General features: G+C 45.6%; 1 protein-coding gene across 5 annotated transcripts in view; it reads right to left on the bottom strand.

The window, feature by feature from the left end:
• Positions 1–18,853, bottom strand: part of MYO16 (myosin XVI) — a 584,648-nt gene that overhangs the window by 247,569 nt on the left and 318,226 nt on the right. For all 5 annotated transcript variants that reach the window (XM_032314881.1, XM_032314880.1, XM_032314879.1 and 2 more), the window contains exon 16: positions 6,258–6,405. In XM_032314881.1, coding sequence (XP_032170772.1) covers positions 6,258–6,405 — 148 coding nt within the window. The remainder of the gene's footprint in view (positions 1–6,257; positions 6,406–18,853) is intronic.

Here is an 18,853-nt window from a genome sequence, read left to right on the forward strand (position 1 = left end):
GAGTTCAGATATCACCTCCGCTCCATGCTGGTTGACCAAGGAACCACAGCCCTCAGGCACCCCATCCGCGACACAGGGAAATCGGTTACGACCTTCCAGAATTATCAGGAGCAGACAAAGAGAAAGATCTGCGGGAAGTGTCCAGTCAGTGACGGCTCTTGTTAGTTTTGGAAGTATCACAGTGGCAACCATAAGGGTACCATCAATTAAAAAATATATATATGTCACCATGTAACACCCGTCAGTGTCTTCAAGCAGAAATCTGAATTTTTGAGGTATACTCAGCCATCAAAATTCTCATAGACAAGCTACTTAATAATATTGTGGATTGGTGAGTCATAATGTTTGGGGTTTTTTAAATATATATGTTTTTAATTTATTTCATTTTAGAGAGGGAGCGCAAGCGTGGGAGGGGTAAGGGGAGAGGGAGAGAGCCTCAAGCCGAGCCCTGAGCCCAGCACCGGCCTTGATCCCACAACCCCGAGATCAGGACCCCACTGGCAACCAAGAGTCAGATGCTCTAACAGCTGAGCCATCCGGCTGCCCTTCACAGTATTGTTTTAACTTTAAACCCCAAAACTATCTGGGGGGGAACGTGCATAAAACAGAAATTATATGGCGAAGCCTCACCGTTTTCGCTCGCAGGCCCCGAGGTCCGTCTGCACTACTCGCGGTCTTGCACAGGGGTAGCTCTTTGGAGCAGCTGGTTAGGGAAACCCGCAGCTCCTCCGCGGGGCAGAGCTCAGCCGCCGCCCGCGTTCCTGCGGGCTGGGGCCTGGCACCGGGGCGGCCCCTCCTCCGGGGGCAGCGGGAGCATCGCAGGGTCCAGGGAACAGGCTTCGCGCGGCTCCTTCCCGGTGCCCGGATCCGCCGTCGGCCTCTGCCCTTGAACAGCTCTCGTCCTGCACGCTCTCGCCTGGACTCCGGCCCGAGCCGGCCTGCCACGGCGGCCTCTCGGAGGCCGACAAGAAGAGCTCTAGCTTCCCCTCCAGGGTTCCGAGACGTGCAGGCGGGGCCGCGCGCGTGACCTTCTCCCCATGGTGGGAAACACGCAAATAAACGGTGTAACAGGTGTGGGAGAGAGAAGGGGGCAGAGGCTGAGACGAGGTGGTCGTGCCCGAGCACGTGAGTGAGGCCACCCCGCCGTCCCTCCTCTGCTTCTCCGGCTTCTTTCTTAAACGCGTCGGGCTGGGCATGTGCCGCTCGCGCGCACTTCCAGTGAGTGGCACGTGTGAGGCCGCACATACCCGACTCTTCGTCCCCTAGACTTACCAGCTAAATGTCTTTGATTCAGTCACATATCCGTGCTTCGGACTTATTATCAAAAACAATTTAGAATACTCTCCCACAGGGCTCTGAACACTAAAGAGGGAGAGCATGGTGCCTGATAACCGTGTGGTTTTTGGTTTGTTTGCTTGTTTTTTGGTCTTCCCCTCTCTCTCCCCTTCTGGGCACATATCACTCAAGACTAAAAAGAAGGAGCCCCTGCCCTCGACTCCGTGCTACTGGCTTTCCACAAGTGGAGTTTACCTGACCATTCCCAGAGGTGACCTAACCCTTTCTATGCTCCCCATATTATAACCTTCTACTAAGATAATGCAATCTCTTATGGCTTAAAATTTTCATTATGCTACCTGACAAAGAAGTAACCCCAAATTGCTTTCTAAGGTAGAGGTGACAAAGTCTACAATGTCCTAAGTTAGTTTTTTGCTTCACTTATTTTAAATTAAAAAAAAAAAATGTGCACAAACACTGACCTTGTGCTTTCACTTGTATTTTCCTTAACGATGTCCTTGACACAAAGTTGCAAAGGCAGTGCTTGCCAATTTATAGGCAACACTGCCCTGAACACAATATAGGGTTAAGTCTAGAGTCAGTAGGACTTGGACTCAAATCTGGCTCCTGGCTGACCTGTGTGTCTTCATGGCGGGGTCTGTCCCATGTGGATGCCGTCCTGTACCCTCTGCTCAGCTCCAGGTGAGAATTCAAAGGCACAAGGAAGATGACACTAGGACAAGGTCTAGAACATGACTGGTGCTGCTCCTTAAGCTGTATGTACTACAATGGTGATTACTACTAGGCTAACTAATAATAGGGGTACCTGGGTGGCTCAGTCTGTTAATCGTCTGCCCTTGGTTCAGGTCATGGTCCCTGGGTCCTGGGATCAAGCCCCGCATCAGGCTCCCTGCTCAAGTGGAGAGTCTGCTTCTCCCTGTCTCCCTCTCCTACTCACACACACACTCTCTCTCTCAAATAAATAAATAAAATCTTTTTTTAAAAAGGTAACTAATAATAGAGTCCAGTAGAAATCAATTTGGGTTCCTCTTATCTTGAAACTTTGTGTTGGGAGGGCCTTCAAGATTTGCTTGCCCAAACTATATGGCCAAATCAATCTTGTACTGTATCGCAAAACCCAGAAGAGTCATCCTCAAAGAATATTTAAGTTGACCCTCACCTATGTTTTAATTATGAGAGACTTTCTCAGAGGAAGTTAAATGTGCATAATAAATCCTTAGCCAAAAAAAAAAAAAAAAAAGGAACCCTCCCGGAGAGTTCATTGCCACAGCGTCTCCTGTGACAGGTGTACTCTCAGGCAGCAATCACAAGTTCAAATACTCGATGAGTCAGAGTTTCCTTTCACTAACACACAAGGTTAGAAACAGGTCACGCGCTGAGTCAACGGCTGCTTTCGGCTTATAATTCAAAATCTGACCTTTTCTGAAAATGCTACTACGCAGCATCACAGTCCCTTGCATGGCGCATCAGTAGGAGGGACGACTAGGGATAACTGGTCTGCATTCCAGACCCCAGCTGATCTGGGACTAAACCCATAAAAGCTGTTTCAAGGAGGCTGAAGATCAGCCATTAATGACTCTTTCTAACTTTGATTAAAGCTCCATTCTCATGAACACCGCATTCTGTACAAAGGAATTCGAAATAGAACTTGAAAAACAAACAGCCAGGAAAGAAGTAAATCATAGGAGGAACCATAAATTAAAAAAAAAACACAAAAACCTTCTTTCTTCTTTTTTTCCCCTCCCGACCCTGTGGAGAGTGCGCCATCTAGTGGGAACTCCTGATAAACGCAATCTTCTTTCCACGGCTTCCTGTGTTCAGACGTGTTTTCTTGTCACCACTGTTGTTGTTTTAACAGTCTGTACGGGAGGATCCTTATGCAGAGTCTTATAAATCCTGCTCCCATGCAGCTCAGCGACAGGACCTCACGCCTGTACCTTGTACATCCCCCAGTTAAGCAAGAGTGCTATCTGCTTGTTCTAGGTACCCTTCCAACTCCAGAAGCCGCAAAGTATTTTTAGGTACATTTTTCACTGAAATAAACCTCCATAAATTTTCATGTGAGACTTTGAAAACTTTTAGTTCCAAAAACAGAGTCAAAGTTTAAAACACACACACACACACACACACACACACACACACACACACACTTTTGTAGCTTTAACTCTAAAGCGTCATCTCCAATGTTTCCTTCCCCTTGGAGTTCAACGAGGTGAGGGCGGAGGATGCACCCGGAGCCTGCCGCCGGCTCCCCGTCACTGCTACGTGTGCTTTTCCTGTGTCCTGCAGATGGTGAGCGGGTCTTAACGGAGAGGACAAAAGGTGCATCTGGAGGAAGCAGGCTCGCAAGTCTTTGCAGCATCGGCCTTAAGACTGAACATACTTCATGGACATCACCGCACAAGTTGCCCTGTGGCGTGGGCATTGATAACGAAAGGCCTGTTCCGATGGTCTATTTAACAGAGATAGCAACACCTTTTTAAAGAAAATCAGATCAGTAGATGTGACAGTAACCACAGTCCTCTTCACAACAGCATGTGTCCAGACACTGATCTTTCCCAGATCTACTGAACGCTAATTTTAAGGAGGAAACTCGGAAGGGCCACCGATTGGTGATGAGTTAGAAAGGTAGCAACTTGAGATTCATACTGCTGACTGCAAACAAGCCAAATAATTTCAAAAATTACGGTCCTTAAGGCACATCCTTACCGAATAAAGATTAGACCCCAACCCCAACTCATGTATCAGACAAACAGGAACTCCTCGAGACTTGTCAGCACACGGTAAAGAGTGAGAAGACCCACACAGCACAACCAGCGTGATGTATGCCTTGTAACTTGCAAAACAGCTTGTTTTATTATGAAACATATGTACATATTATGTACATTCTCATTGTACAAATGTTCCAATTGATATTTTTATGAATCTGGGGTTGTGGTGTGTATTTTTTATTGAGGAATGTTGTTTTGTTCCCATTCGACATTTAGAATACAATTTAATAAAATAAACTCTTTGTTCAAGGGCCTTGAATGATTCATGATTTTCTGAGTTCTTTCCTGTTGGAGCTCCTCACAAAGCAACCCCTGACTGTTTGACTTTCTAAATAGCCCGAGTGATTCCAAACTCTCTTTAGCAAAGAGAGATGAATGCTACAACTGGACCTTAAGAAAGAAAAGCTTGTTTTCTCCCCCACGCTCACACACTTGGAGTGACGGGTCCAAACCTCAGAACCAGAAGTTCAACTGTTTCTTTGCCTGGCAGATTAGACTCTGCTCCTTTACTCTTCAGGGGTCTACGTCGAAATACTAAGCACACGTGTGCAAATACACACAGACACACTCCCTAAACCAATTATCTGCTATCGACGTGGAGTTCTTACTTGGAAGCAAGATTCTGAACATAGAAATCCACCAGACATTTCTCCCTCGAGCCTCCTCTTGAACCCCTGACCCAGGGGTTCCGATCTGATGCTTTTCCTCCCAGGGAGAACGTCTCCCGCTGGAGATGCTCTGTGTAGCCAAACAAGGTCTAATTCCAGGGACTGGTTTGTAGCGCGGCTGTTAGAGGCCATATTCTCTTTGGCACGAGCTTCTTTACAGTTCTGGGTTTGATTTCCTCCTTTATGAGACGAGAGGGTTTGATTTTTAAACAAACAAACAAACATTTCTGTACCCTAGGAACTTCAAATTTCCATTTCTTTTTTTTGTTTTTTTGTTTTTTTTATGACTTTCATTTCTGTTTTTGTTTTCTTTTTTTTAAATGACTTTTAACTGAGCTCCCATGCTCCAGTACTGGTGTTTTTTCTTCTGAATTTCTGTTGTTTGGGAGCAGAATAGACCCCCGAAGTCCTTTGTTTTAAATAAGACACAAATTTGATAAGGTCTTAACCTCTCGACCACTCTTCCCCATTCAACGTGATACACTGTACCTACACCCCTGGAGGTAATACCTTCAGAGCAGTGGGATGAGAGTAGTTTAGAATGTCACGGTGAGTTAGCAAAGGGCAAATTCATCCTATTGCCTGGCCCTGTGCCGCACCGGCAGTCCCACATCACAGCAGTGGCCACCAGGGAGGCCGCCCCGCTGCCTCTCCGCCCCGTTCCAGAAGCTCAGCGCCCTTGAGATCCCATCACCGCTCCACACCCCTCCCCTCTCCCATTGGCATCTCCACTCTGCGGCCCCACAAACTTCTCTACCTTGAGGTCTTAACCAGCAAGACCCATTCTCCACCCAGCCCCGGATCTACCAGGGAGCTCGGGTCAGTGCGCCCAGCGCCCTCTTGCTCCCGTCTCCCACCTGCTTCTCTCCTGAAGGGGGCGGACTCTCCTCACTGTGTCCTTCTCCTTCTGATCCAAATCTGGACCCCCTTCTCGGGGAGATGCACTGGATAGGGAGGCGGCAGAAACGCACAGGACGCAAAGACAGCCCACAGCTCGCCCGTTTCACGGCTTCCTCGGCCCCGTCCCATCCCCTGACCAAGACACCTGCATCCGAGCCAGTGCTTTCTGCCTCCGGAGCAGAAAGTGAGCTCTCCAGTTTGTGCGTGTGCTGTGTCTTCATCCTTCATGCAATTTCATCGGTTACTAGTGAATAACGATTGCCAAATAACACTTCCCATTATTTCAAGACTGCCAAAGGTTAGGAATGCATAACTCATGTTCTATCTAAAATACCCGAAGGAATATAAAAGTTTATACTGCACTAATCATTTAAATCTGATTTGACAACTAGGAAAACAGAAACACAGCTTCATACACATACACAGACACATGCTCAAGCCCCAGCATTCGGTAATACGCTGTTACAATCTTGTTTCACTGAAGGTTGTAACCTAACAGTACCCAATTATTCCTCTGACTCACCACTTCTTCTCCAAAAAATAAGAAGAAAAGTTAAGACTGCTAAAATGCCATCACAACCTGAAGACAGAATTACTACATAGAAAACACGCAGTCACTTACCGGTGTGCACGTAAATTACTCAGGTGAAGTCCGTATTTTTCCTCAGCAGATAGTCCATCCATCAACAAGTAGAAAATGAGGAAATTGCTCTGGCCAAGCGGTTGTGAAACCAGTCTGGATTTCTCGAGCATATATGTATAAATTCTGGCTGGTTAAAGCAGAAACAAAAAGTGACCCCATTAAACGGCATTACTAGTTCCATTTCCATACATTTACACAAACTAATTAATTGCAAGAGATAATAAAACAGCCATTTTCAAACACAGGACTTTTGAAAAATATCTTTAGGCTCTATTTTTTAGAGCAGTTTTTAGGTTTGCAGAAAAATTTAACAGAGAATCCTGAGAGCTCCAACGTATCCGGTCTCTCCTCCTCAATGCACGGTTTCCCCTTTAGTGACATCTTGCACAAGGGCAGTAAATTTGTGAAAACCGAGGACGCAACACTATTACTTCATTATTAACCAGTGTCTGTAAAAATATGTTGGTGTTCCCTTTTTGCGTTGTACACTCCATGGGTTTTAAGAAATCCGTAATACCACGTGTCCAACACAGACTTATTTCGTTGCCCTAGAAGTCCCAGGCTCCGCTACTCTCCCTACCTGCTTCCCGAACTCCGGACGCCCACTGTTCCTCCATGTCTCCGTCGATTTACCTTTCCCAGCACGTTGTGCATTTAGAATCCTGCAGCATGTGAACTGTGCAGGTTGCCATCATTTCTGTTCCTTTCACTCAAGAATATGTATTTAAGGTCTTCTTTGTCTTTTCACGGCTTGATCGTTTACTTCCTGTAGTCCATCATAGGCACACACGACGGCTCATTTATCTACTTACCTATTAAAGGACATCCTGGTTGCTTACAGTTTCGGCAATTATGAATAAAGCTGCTATAAACATTTGTGTCCACATGATGTGCGGACATAAGTTTTCCACTCAGTTGGGTAAACACCGAGGCATGTGATTCCTGGATCGTATGGGAAGACTATGTTTAGCTTTGTAAATACCACCAAACTGTCTTCCAAAGTGGCCGCACCATTTTGCATCTCCACCAGCAATTAACCCGGGTTCCTATTGCTCCATGTCCTCTGGCCAGTAATTAGTGTCGTACGTGTTCTGAATTTCAAACATTCTAATATTTTTGCAGTGGTATTTCCTTTTTGTCCTAACTCGCATTTCCTAGATCGCCTATAATGGGGACCATGTTTTCACATGCTTATTTATGTTCTGTTTGTGTATCCTCTTTGGTGAGGTGTCTAGACATTTTGACCATTTTTTTTTAAAGTGGGCTGTTTGTTTTCCTGTTGCTGAGTACTAAGAGCTTATTGCAACTTTTGGCTAACAGTCTTTTATCCGTTGTGTTTTTGCCAGTATTTTCTCCTTACCTGTGGTTCATCATTTCATTCTCTTCACAGTGTCCTGCACTGAACAGTTGTTTTTAACTTTAATGAAGTCCGGCTTACCAATTATTCCTTTCATGGGTTGTGTTTTAGTGTTGTATTGAAAAGGGATTGCCAAACACAAGGTCCCCTAACAAAAATTTATCTTATATTATCTTTTAAGAAGTTTTACAGTTTTGTTTTTGTAGTTAGATTTATGATCCATTTCGAGTCGTCTTCTTTTCTTTTTTTTGCATGTGAATGTTGTGCTGTTCTCGCATAAACTATTGAAATGATCATTTCTGCATTGAATTACCTTTGTCCCTTTGTTAAAGACCAGTTAACTGCATTATGTGGATGTTTCTGGTCTCTGTTCTTTTCCATTCTAACGTCTGTTCTTTCACGAGCTCCGCACTGTCCTGATCCCGACAATTTTAGAGTACGTCTTGAAGCTGGGTAGCACCAGCTCTTCAACTTTGTTCTCCTCTTTAAATTGAAGTTGTGTTGCCTATTCTGGATCTTTTAACTCTCCATATAAACGTTATGTTAATATCCACAAAGTAATCTGCTGGAATTTCTATTAGGATAGTGTTGAACTTATAGATCAAATTAAGAAAAAATGGATATCTTAACGATATGAAGCCTTCTTATCCATGAACTTTGAATATTTCTCCCTCTATTTAGATCTTCTTTGATTTTTTTTTAACCAGAGTTTTATAGTTTCCTTATAAAGATCTTATAAATATTTTGTTAGATTTGTACCTAAATAGTTCATTTTTTGGTGGTGGTGAAAATAATACATTTCTAATGTCAAATTCTAATCATTCATTGCTGATATATAGGAAAGCAATTGACTTTTGCATATTAATCATGTATCCTGAATTGCTGGCTTACTAGTTCTAGGACATTTTTGTTGTTGTGATTCTTTCCAAATTTCTACAGAGATGTCATCTGTGAACAAAGACAGTTTTATTTCTTTCTTTCCAATCTGTGTATATACATATTCTTTTCTTGTCTTACTGCATAAGCTAGGACTTCCAGTACAACGCTGAAAACAAGTGGTGAGAGGGACAGTCTTACCTTTGTTCTTGACCCAACATGGAACTTTTGTGTGCAAACATAATCTGACACAAAACATGTCTTTGGGTATAACAACAAAGACATCCCAAAAAGTTTTAGAATTTTCTTCATTTTGTGTAATTTGAAAGCACAAGTCATACAGCTATGGAATATGTGTGTGTGTGTATGTGTGTGTGTGTGTAATTACAAAATATTCTGCTGTAGACCCCAGCAAGTATTACTATTGACCAGATCAGAAGTGTATAGGGCCACATTATAGAAAAACCAAAAACACAGACAATAGTTTCTCACTGTTGCAAACACTGGAAGCAACTCGCTGCAGAAAAGGCAAACATGACTTGAATCTATGCAGATGCAATTTAATATATAGAAGGTATATTAGGAAAATTTTAAGACCTATACTGAAATCATATAAAGGAGCCAAGTTATGGCTTCTAGCCTGATGGTAGATAATGAAACAGATGCTTTGATAATAAGATTTGTATCCCAACTAAGGAATAAGACAGATGATGTGTTTATTTAGTTTTGTAAAGATTTTCTTTATTTATTGAAGAGAGATACTGAGAGAAAAGGAGAGCATGAGAAGGGCGAGAGGGCTAGAAGGAGAAGCAGACTCTCGGCTAAGCAGGGAGCCCAACGAAGGACTCAATCCTGGGACTCCAGAACCATGACCTGATCCAAAGGCCGTCACTTAACCAACTGAGTCCCCCAGGTGCCTGGTGACATGTTTGTAAAGTGGCACATGCCCAGGGTGAACAGTGTCTAGCCATCTTGTGATTTTTGTGAACTCACATATACTGTAGCAGAACACCTAAATTCATTATTTAAGGTTTTCATCTTTTAACATTACAAAAATACAAACGAAAACAACCCGTCAGGAGAACATGTCGTTAACCTCTTATTTCACAGAAGCTGAACAATGACCAGAGGATAAAGGATGGGAATCACAAGCCTGATTTTGCTTCCGAGATAGGACTAGCAAGACAGAAATTACTGTCCATCAACACTTACGGTTAAATGTTTGAAAGGCTGAAAATTCTAGTTTTTCTGGAGTGTTTTTTTTACTTGTAAAACAGTAAATGATTAAGCGTTCCAATTTCAAATGCAACTGTGAATTACTCCGAAGTAAGGATCCATGGTCAATAAATAAATAATTTTTGATCAAAAGGTGGCAGTTCCTTGGAAGCCAAATGGACAAAATTATACCCTACATTTGAACCAGAAACGTCACCTTGTGTAATGAGTCTGCCAATAATTATTCTAGAGTCCTGCCTCCAAAAGCAAACATGTGAAGTCTCCCAGTGTTGGTTTCATATAGCAAATCTACTGGAAAAAATGGAACCACTAATATGTGCTTCCCTCTGGTAAGATTCATTAAGTGGTCCGTTCAGCCCGTCATAATGATTATCAGTGCCAAAAGAACCCAAAAAACCCAAAACCTCAAAATTAATACTATTAAGAAAAGTCGTCTTACTAAAAACCTTTTAGAAAAGTTGTTGTAAGTGCATAAACAAAGTCTCTTTCAAAATAATTCCTTTAATTAGTTGCCCAAAGGTGATGCTAAAATTAGAAGGGGGTATTATAGTTTCTTTCCTATCCCTCCTTGAGTATGAAATCAGGTGAGAATTTCAAGGAGAGGTTTTAATTACTATACTTTCTTTCCTTTCTTTTTTTTCTTTCTTAAGCAAATTATTTGCTGAAAACATTTTCCATAGCATTAATAACATAAACCCTGTTCAAGAGAATGTTTTCTAAAATCCCATTGGAGATAAACTGCAAAGGTTGTTCCTACGCATGGTTTTCAGCCACGGAAGTACTGACAGGGAATGGAGAGCTGAAGCTGTCTTCTGACCATCACGCTCTATATTCGGAGAAAAGGCTGATCCCACGCGCATTTGTCCCAGCCAAAGTCCAAGCTTCCTTTAGAACAGCATTCAAAACTAATCAAATTCCACATCATAGAGTGACTTCAATACCTTTAATCTAAATTCAAAAACAATGTAATTAGTAATCATCCCAGGCAGCTCATCTCCCGCAGTGAATAAAATTGCTGTGGGTTAGCGGGATTCTGATCAGTAGGATTTTGGAAAAAAAAAAAAGAAAAAAAAAACCTTAAAGGAGCTTTTAGCTAGAAGAAAACACAAAACAACCAAAAATTCAAATTTCTGTGAGACTCTAATATTCTTCCAAATGGAGAAAATGCCAGCTTTTCTGCTGTGTCTGAAATTACAGTGAAATAAAGGAAGGAAAATGATAGGTATGGAGTTGAGGTTTGACTCATTCATGTAAATGTCCACACAGAAGGAAATGGCTGTTTTTATTGGTTTTTGGTTTTTTTTTTTTTTTTTTTTTTGACTTCTCAAGACCTCCTGTATGCTTTAAAAGATGTCTTATTTCAGGAATATTCCTGACTAGAAATAGCTCTGTGATCGTCTGTCTTTCTGGAAATCTACATATGAGTGTGCTGCTCAGAAAGTTCTGGCACTATAAAGACATACATGTGTGCAGATTATATAGGACATAATATGCCGTAAAAGTATTTTACAGACATATTAATTTTTTCTTCAATTATAAAAGAAAATGGAATAAATAAATCTCCTCTCCTTCAAGAAAGACAAATAAATACCTTCATGGCCCTTCCCTTTGCCTTCGAGAAATTTCCAGCACTCACTGCCACTGCCTCACTCTTCTTCTTAGAAATCATGACCAGTTGGGATCTCTTCCCAGAGCCCCATCATGTCTTCAATTAGAAGTAACCCAAAAGCACACCGTTGCTTAATTAATATGTCCAAATATTCTCTTTTTCACTCTTACATAGTTCTTTTGACTTCATTATCCCAGACTAACACAAGGGGTCGTATGAGGGAAGGTGCCTCAAGGAGGATCCCAAGGGTGACTCCGGGTCCTGAATCTGACATTGCCAATCTCCGCCTTCCCTGAACTCTGATGTCCCCACACTAATGTGGGGATGGGAAGACAGAAAGGCCCCAGGCTTCCTCTGGCCTCCAAGAGGAAGGGACCACCATTCAATGCACTTGCGTGTACCAGGCCCTGAGCCGGGGGTGTTCAGATGTTGGCCTCCTTTAAATTCTGTTGTCAGCCTTTTCGTGTTGGAACCCAACTGGCTTATCGCCACTAAAAGATGCTGCTCCTCAGAGGAGGTGAGATGAATTAACGCCCTGTGGAACTTCTAAAAAAAATCTGATGGAGAGTACAAAACTAAGGATGACTGATGATGCTGATAACGGAGATAAAGAAGATTATCCAAAAATACCCACAAGCGAAAGCCCTAATAGATTTTCCATCCCATCCATGTGCAGTAACTGTAAGCTTAAGTTTCCTAAGTAGATAACATAGCCCTGGCATATGCATTGCGAGGAATTTCTGGTTGTTAGTAAATTCCAGTTTCTGCTTAAACAGATGTGGCGTCCCCAGGCACAGGTGAGTCAGAAGCCCAGTACCCTCCCTTCCCACATGCGGGCTCTGCGCCTGCCTCCCTCCACAGACCTACACACGGCCACTTTACCAATCCCCACGGAACAGAGTGGCACTAAGGATGCATAATATGGTTCTATTCTTGCCATATACAGTCTGTTATTATGAAGAGGAATTGGCTCTAATTAAAAAAAAAAAAAGCCCAGAGTTCAATATTGATAGCTTTCTGATCTATTTACACTCTCAATAATTTGTGTTCTTTGTGGACATGAGTGAGTCCCTGATGGCTTTACACAATTTCCTCCCTGACGTGAAGAATGGTGACCTCATCGTACTGACGCTTCACATGCATTCCTTAGCCTTACTGATCCTACAAATACTTAGCAAGGCCTCGCTCTACTCTGCACCGGGCAGACCAAATCCGCACCACCAACGGGCTTATACCCCAATAGGAGACACAGCAACCGACCCAACAAATCATGAAGAGGACACTTCCAGATTTTGACAAGTGCTATAGAAGAAATAAGTAAGGAGACAGATCTGGGGATCCAGGGTCACCTTCGAATGAGTTTGGGGAAGAAAGAGAGGTTTCTCTGAAGAAGTGACCTGCACTGAACCCAGGACAGTGAGAGCTGCCTGTCCATTCCAGGAGAAGAGGTAAGCCTCGTCCACGCAGTGGAGAGCGAAAACCAAGCCTTGGCCTCATGTAAGCCAGGAACTTAAAAAGTCTGGTGAGGCTGGAGAACGTGGACCAGGTGGGGTGGGGGTACAGGGCAGGTCAGGGAGGACACAGGCACAGGGGCTGTGAGGGCTGCAGTGTGCAAGAACAGGGAACTGGTCCTGGGCTTGACATACTGATGAGGGCGGCGAGGGGCTCTGTGGATTGAGAGGGGGAATGGCTGAGGCATAATCACAGCCTGACAGCAGTGGCTGATTTCCATTTCCACAGAGCTACAAAGCATGCTATCTTCTTAATTAACATTCATGAAGGTAAATGAGGCAATGACTTAGGAAAAAGAATTAGTCTGAACACCACAAAATGGGTTCAATTTATCTCTTGGAGGGAAGGGTGTTCCAAACAAGGCTAAATTCATAAAACAGGGGAACACAGGACCTCAGGGGGGCCTTTAAGGCCACAGGAGCCAGAGAAGAAGGGCTTCTCCTCAGTTCACTGGACCAGAGGACATTCTGACTGGTGAGCCGGCCAAGGGGTCCAATGCAGGACAACTGGGCAGTAGTGACGGGTCCAGAGACAGAGCCAGGAATCCCAAGGGGGGTGTCAGAAATGGGCTGAATGTCCACAATGTCCCCAATCGCCAAACTGTGGAAGGAGCCGGGATGCCCTTCAACAGATGAATGGATAAGGAGATGTGGTCCATCCGCACAATGGAGGATGCTCAGCCAGCAGAAGGGGGGAATATCCAGCATTTGCATCGACATGGATGGCCCTGGAGGGGATTATGCTGAGCGAAGCAAGTTAAGAAGAGAAAGACAATTATCATCTGGTTTCTCTCATACGTGGAACATAAGGCATAGTGTGGAGGACCACAGGGAAGGGAGGGAAGACTGAACGGGAAGAAATCAGAAAGGGAGACAAACCATGAGAGACTCCGGACTCTGGGAACAAAACGGAGGGTCACAGAAGCGAGGGGGTGGGAGGAGAGGGTGACTGGGTGATGGTATTAAGGAGGACACGTGTTGGGTTGAGCACGGGGTGTCACACTCAGTCACAACAAAAACTTATGATGGACTCCAAGCTGGCTAATGATCCTTCTAAAAAAGAGAGAAAAGAAAAGAAATGGGGTGAGGCAGGAAGGGGCCAGCATATCCGACTTCTCCCACAGTGACCACCTGAGCCCACAGGCTGCTGAGCCCTGGGAGAGCCCGGACGCAAGCCAACATGCAAACAGTCACGTCGGTTTATGCAGGGATATAAGTGACCAACGACTGTCGGGGAAGACAGTTGGGACTATCAGCAAAATGAGAAGTCAACGTTACGGGGAACTGAAATACGTCAACGTGAAACCAAACAGTACATTGTAAAGAACGTATTTATACGGACCCTGCAGAAGAAAGCATTAGAAATACATAAAAGCTTATTTCCGAAGAAATCATAATAGGAAAATAATTTGACTTCATGCCCATATAATAAATATTAAAGAATTAAAAAAAAAAAAGTGGCCTCAGTCTGCAAAGACTTCAGGACAGCAGTTTCCAAGGTTTGAAGTTTTAGCTCATAGTCCTCATATCAGACAGCCTGATAACTTCCAAAACCACAGCTCATTTTGTTATTGTTATGAGCGTACAATCCCACAGTCAAGCTGTTAGGAACGTTCCATCAACATCCCAGAAGAGGAGACAACATTATGACCTAACAAAGTATCCAGTGGGGAGCTGGGTTTATCCTGGATCGGGGGAACGTTCTGGTTTTGAATATCTCGTTGCCACAGGAGGTCTGCACGTCACCGCGCCACCTGCAAAGGGCCACCTGCCCAGCCTGCTCGCTGAGCTGAGCACAGGGGTGAGGGGTGGCGTACGCACTAGGGGTTCACAAACACCATCCTCGCGGCTCTGCCCGCCCTCCCCGCGGTGAGGGGCGCTACAGCAAGCCCTTCGCAGCCTCCACTGTAAGACTTCAAAAGTAGTTTCTCCCCAATTAAGTGAAACAAGGCTGAAAGGAATATACGAGAGCGTGGTCTGGTGTCGGGTTTTCCTGTTGGGAGAAGAGGCTAAGGGACATCCGCCCGACGTCCACGCAGAGATCCAGCCCGGGAGCCCTCTGTGCTGTGCCAAGTGTCCTTGCGGAAGGATGCTTTGTGATGGGGGACCTGGGGTTCCAAACACTGCAGAGGTCTCTACCACGTAGATCTGAATACTTAGAGACAACAAAACGGTCCCCTGGGGAAAAGACTGAAAGGACCCTGCTCTATCTTATGTCGAAAGCTTGCACATAGTCATAGCCTTAATACATTAAAGGACCTTAAAAAGACCAGATATGACCTTGATCCCCACCATTAATTTCATAAGTGCACCTAAGCCCTGAAAACCCCTCTACACTCTTAGATGAAAAGTACAAGTCATTAGGGATTCAAATCTGCAAGTTACCTCAGAGTCCCGAGCAACAGGTACTGGCTGAATGCAAGCACATCACTGTCGGCAGAGGTTTCCTACTACTTGCACACTACAAACTCACCTATGGGGTTATGGTTAGAGGTTCTAGACATCGGTCCGTCCTGACGGTGCTGGCACGGGCATCGGGGAACTCAGAACAATGACATTGTTAAATAAATAATCAGATGGGGGAAGTGTTGGGCTGAAAGCCAGACGAGAATGTTCTTTATTAATTAAATTTTCTTCAAAATAAACAGTCCCCACTTTTCTATAGCCGTTATTTCATAAAACTGAGCCTCATATTTTCTATCATAATTCATGGCTGCATCCCTGATTAGGGAGCTGGCATTAAGTTATAACCGTAGGAGCAACAGTATCTATAAAGGGAACATGCCTCTCTCAACCTTAAAATTAGTAAGAGAATACTCTGTCCAAGACACCCATCGCCACTATTTTAGAAAAGTGGATAATTTAAGGGAAACTCTAGAGCACCACAAAGTACAAAATCAACCTGTAACCTACATTCACTTGACCTAGTTTGAGGTGTAAAAATCTTACTCAAGTTGGGTTTATTATTTTAGGGAACACTTAAAATTCAGAAGCCTCTTCCAGGGGACCCATTTGGATAACTCAGCTCTCCTGAAAAATTGTGTGTAAAAGTAGTTTAAATGATTATCTCTTTTGTTTTTCCTTCACAAAAGGAGCCTGGAGATCAGCAGAGATTATCAAAGGTATCCACCGGCCTGAGCCTCCTCTAGTGTTCGGTGCCTCTTTTTGGGGGGTAACGAAGAAGTTCCAAACTGAAAATTAGTTTGAGAGGTCAAGATAATGCAACAGATCCCCCTTATTCTCTGTGGCGTCCCACATTTGTGTCCCACAAATGACATGCCTAAGTGCCAACCTGAGGGCCCAGGGACGTGACGTGACGGAGCAGGGAAGCAGCAGATGTACTCATGGTAGGATGAGGCCACGCCGTAGGGCAAGAGCTTCTAGATCGGCACAGCCCCCCCCACCCCCCAAATCCTACTTCACTCATTCACCCAGTCCGCCTGCTCTCTGTGGTTTCCCCTTTCCATTTTACAAATTTACCTCCGTCCACGTGGTTTCATCAAGGTCATGGGTGCATGGGTTGGGCCTTGGACCCAGGACTTCTGGAGTCTGAGCTCTGTGCAGAATCTGAGGCTCCTCTATAGTCCTGCCTACTTCTTGCCCTCTGCCCGAGCGACTCCCACAGGCTCAACTGGCCCTTTACTCACTTACTCACTTGACTCTGCCCAACCTTGTGCAAGACCCTCATCTGCCCTTTGGTGATGAAGAGATGCAGACAGGCAAGTGGACACAGACAGGCGAGGTCCAGCTCCCTGACTATCTGACAAGCCTTTAAGGGCAGGACCCGGTCCAATGCACGGTTGAGCCAACGCTTCACACAATAGGATGAGCGTGTAAGTGGCCGGTGAAACACAAAATGGGCTTTTTAAGAAAAGAAGTAGTCATGCTGGAGCTGGACAGGTCCTATGTGACCGGTGTTTGTCAGGAGGGAGACACGGGCACAGACCCCGTGACAAGTGAGGCTGAGACCTGAGCATTACAGCTACCAGCCCATGAGCCCCAAACTTGGCAGCACACATTGGAGGCTGCAAGACGCCAGCAAGGATGGTCCCGTAGGGACATCCAGGACAGCGCCATCCTGCTGATCCAGACTTCTGCTCCAAGCCAGCGAGCTTATAGCGTTTTGTCAGAGTGGGTCTCGCATGCTCCTACAATCTACAGAATTTCCATGTGGGGTCTTTCTTCTAGGGGACAATCCGTGCCATCCAGTCCCTCTGCTGGGCATAGGAACTCTGGTCACATTACCAGGAGCTTCCTGGGTGGACTTGGGGAACTTGGGGCCTTCCCCGCTTCTCCAGAACTATGCCGCAAAAGTCCTGTGGAGGCTGTTACGGGCGTGTGAGGGGTCTGCGCCTTGGCCGCGCTGGGGTGGCCGGGGCATGGGGAGAGGGCACGGTGGGGGCCTCCCCAGGAAGTCGCTGGGAAGGTCTCAAGATCAGGGAGGACAGTTTCTCTCTGGGACATCTGAGCAGAGCTCATGTACAGATCTTCGTTCTCAAGCCCTTTCCACGTGGTCGCGAATATGTGAAGGCACGTGCCATGTGTCCCTCAACAGTCTGCTTTTCCGTGTCCTTGCAGGTGCATCCAGAGCAGGCCCCCGCTCCGTGCACTTTCTCTGCACACATGCTCACCGGTCCCCTTCCCCAGGGAAAGCAGAGGCCCCTGGGACCCTTCAGCCTTCCCCGCTCCCAGCAAGGGAGTCTCAACCAGCACTGGCCGGCTTGGTAATATGGGTTTTGCTCTTCAAGTTTTTTTTGGGGGGGGGGGTTGCGCAGAACCACCACAAAATCACTGCCAGATTTTTAAAAGAATGTAGCAGGAGGACGCCAAACCAGCAAGCCTGGGCGCTAGGAAGGCAATCAAGGGCACTAACCCGGAGAGGAGGAGCCGGAGAACCCTGTGGGCGGCCCCGCCGGCTGAGACACCCCAGGAGCAGGAGGAGCGGCTCGCCACCATATGCTTCAGCTTTTCCGCCGACTTGCCAACCATGACTTTCAAGAACAACTTGCTAAATTCTGTCCGGAAGGAAAGTCCACAAAGTCAGTAACGGGCAAGTCCTGCAGAAGCCCATGATCGTGTCTTCATCTTGGAAAAGGGAACACGGAATCCCCAGTGCACGAAGTCACACGAGCGGAGTCTGGACAGGGTTCTTCCCTGAGCCATGTGTGCAAAGCATGGGGGCGGGATCTGTGTGGGCTGGCCGGTGCCCCTGCAGCCCCGGTGACCCCACAAGGCACCGGGAGTCCTGGGGAAGAGAGTCCCACTCCACAGGGCTGCATCTCCAACAAGCTCCTCAGAGTGCAACGAGCGCTCGTCTCAGAGTCACGCACGGGAGTGGCGGCCTTGGGGCTCCTTTGGCCTTGAGGCTCAGAACGCAGCTCCCCAAAAGTGCAAAGGGAAGCTGGAGAGGTCTGCTGGAGCTGGAGAGGTCAGGCTGTTGCCCTCTGGTGGCAGGTGTGTGTGTGTGTGTGTGTGTGTGTGTGTGTGTGTGTGTGTGTGTGACATTCCAGGGCAGGTTAGAAAACCGACACCCGGAAACCAGAGTCGGTGGCTCAAGACCGCTGCGCTCTGGGTCTCCCTGACAACGTGAGTCTCCCCGCCTGGCCGGCAGTTGCGATCTTTAAAACACGACTCTCCTGTTGCAGAATTCAAGCTGCTTCCCCAAGGTCGACTCCTTTCCTGCGTTTTCTTACCCAGTTTCATCTCGTAATAGCGGATTTTGACAAACACTTACTGCAAAATACAGGATTTTTGTTTCTAAATCACGGTCAGAGCTAACTTCTGTTTGGCGAAGAGCACTCGAAAACCCCAACTAAGACTGGTCTCTTTCTACAATCACTGCACTGAGCCATTGTTTGTGTGCTGACAGCTGTTACTCCAGTTTCTGCAACACTCGATCCTTCCAAGCGCAGGAGGCACCCACCTACAATGCTGTCAGGACGATTCATTTGCATGGATAATCTGCTCTGATTAGAAAGATGTAAAA

This window comes from Mustela erminea, chromosome 15, assembly GCF_009829155.1.
Source record: "Mustela erminea isolate mMusErm1 chromosome 15, mMusErm1.Pri, whole genome shotgun sequence".
Classification (NCBI taxonomy): domain Eukaryota; kingdom Metazoa; phylum Chordata; class Mammalia; order Carnivora; family Mustelidae; genus Mustela; species Mustela erminea.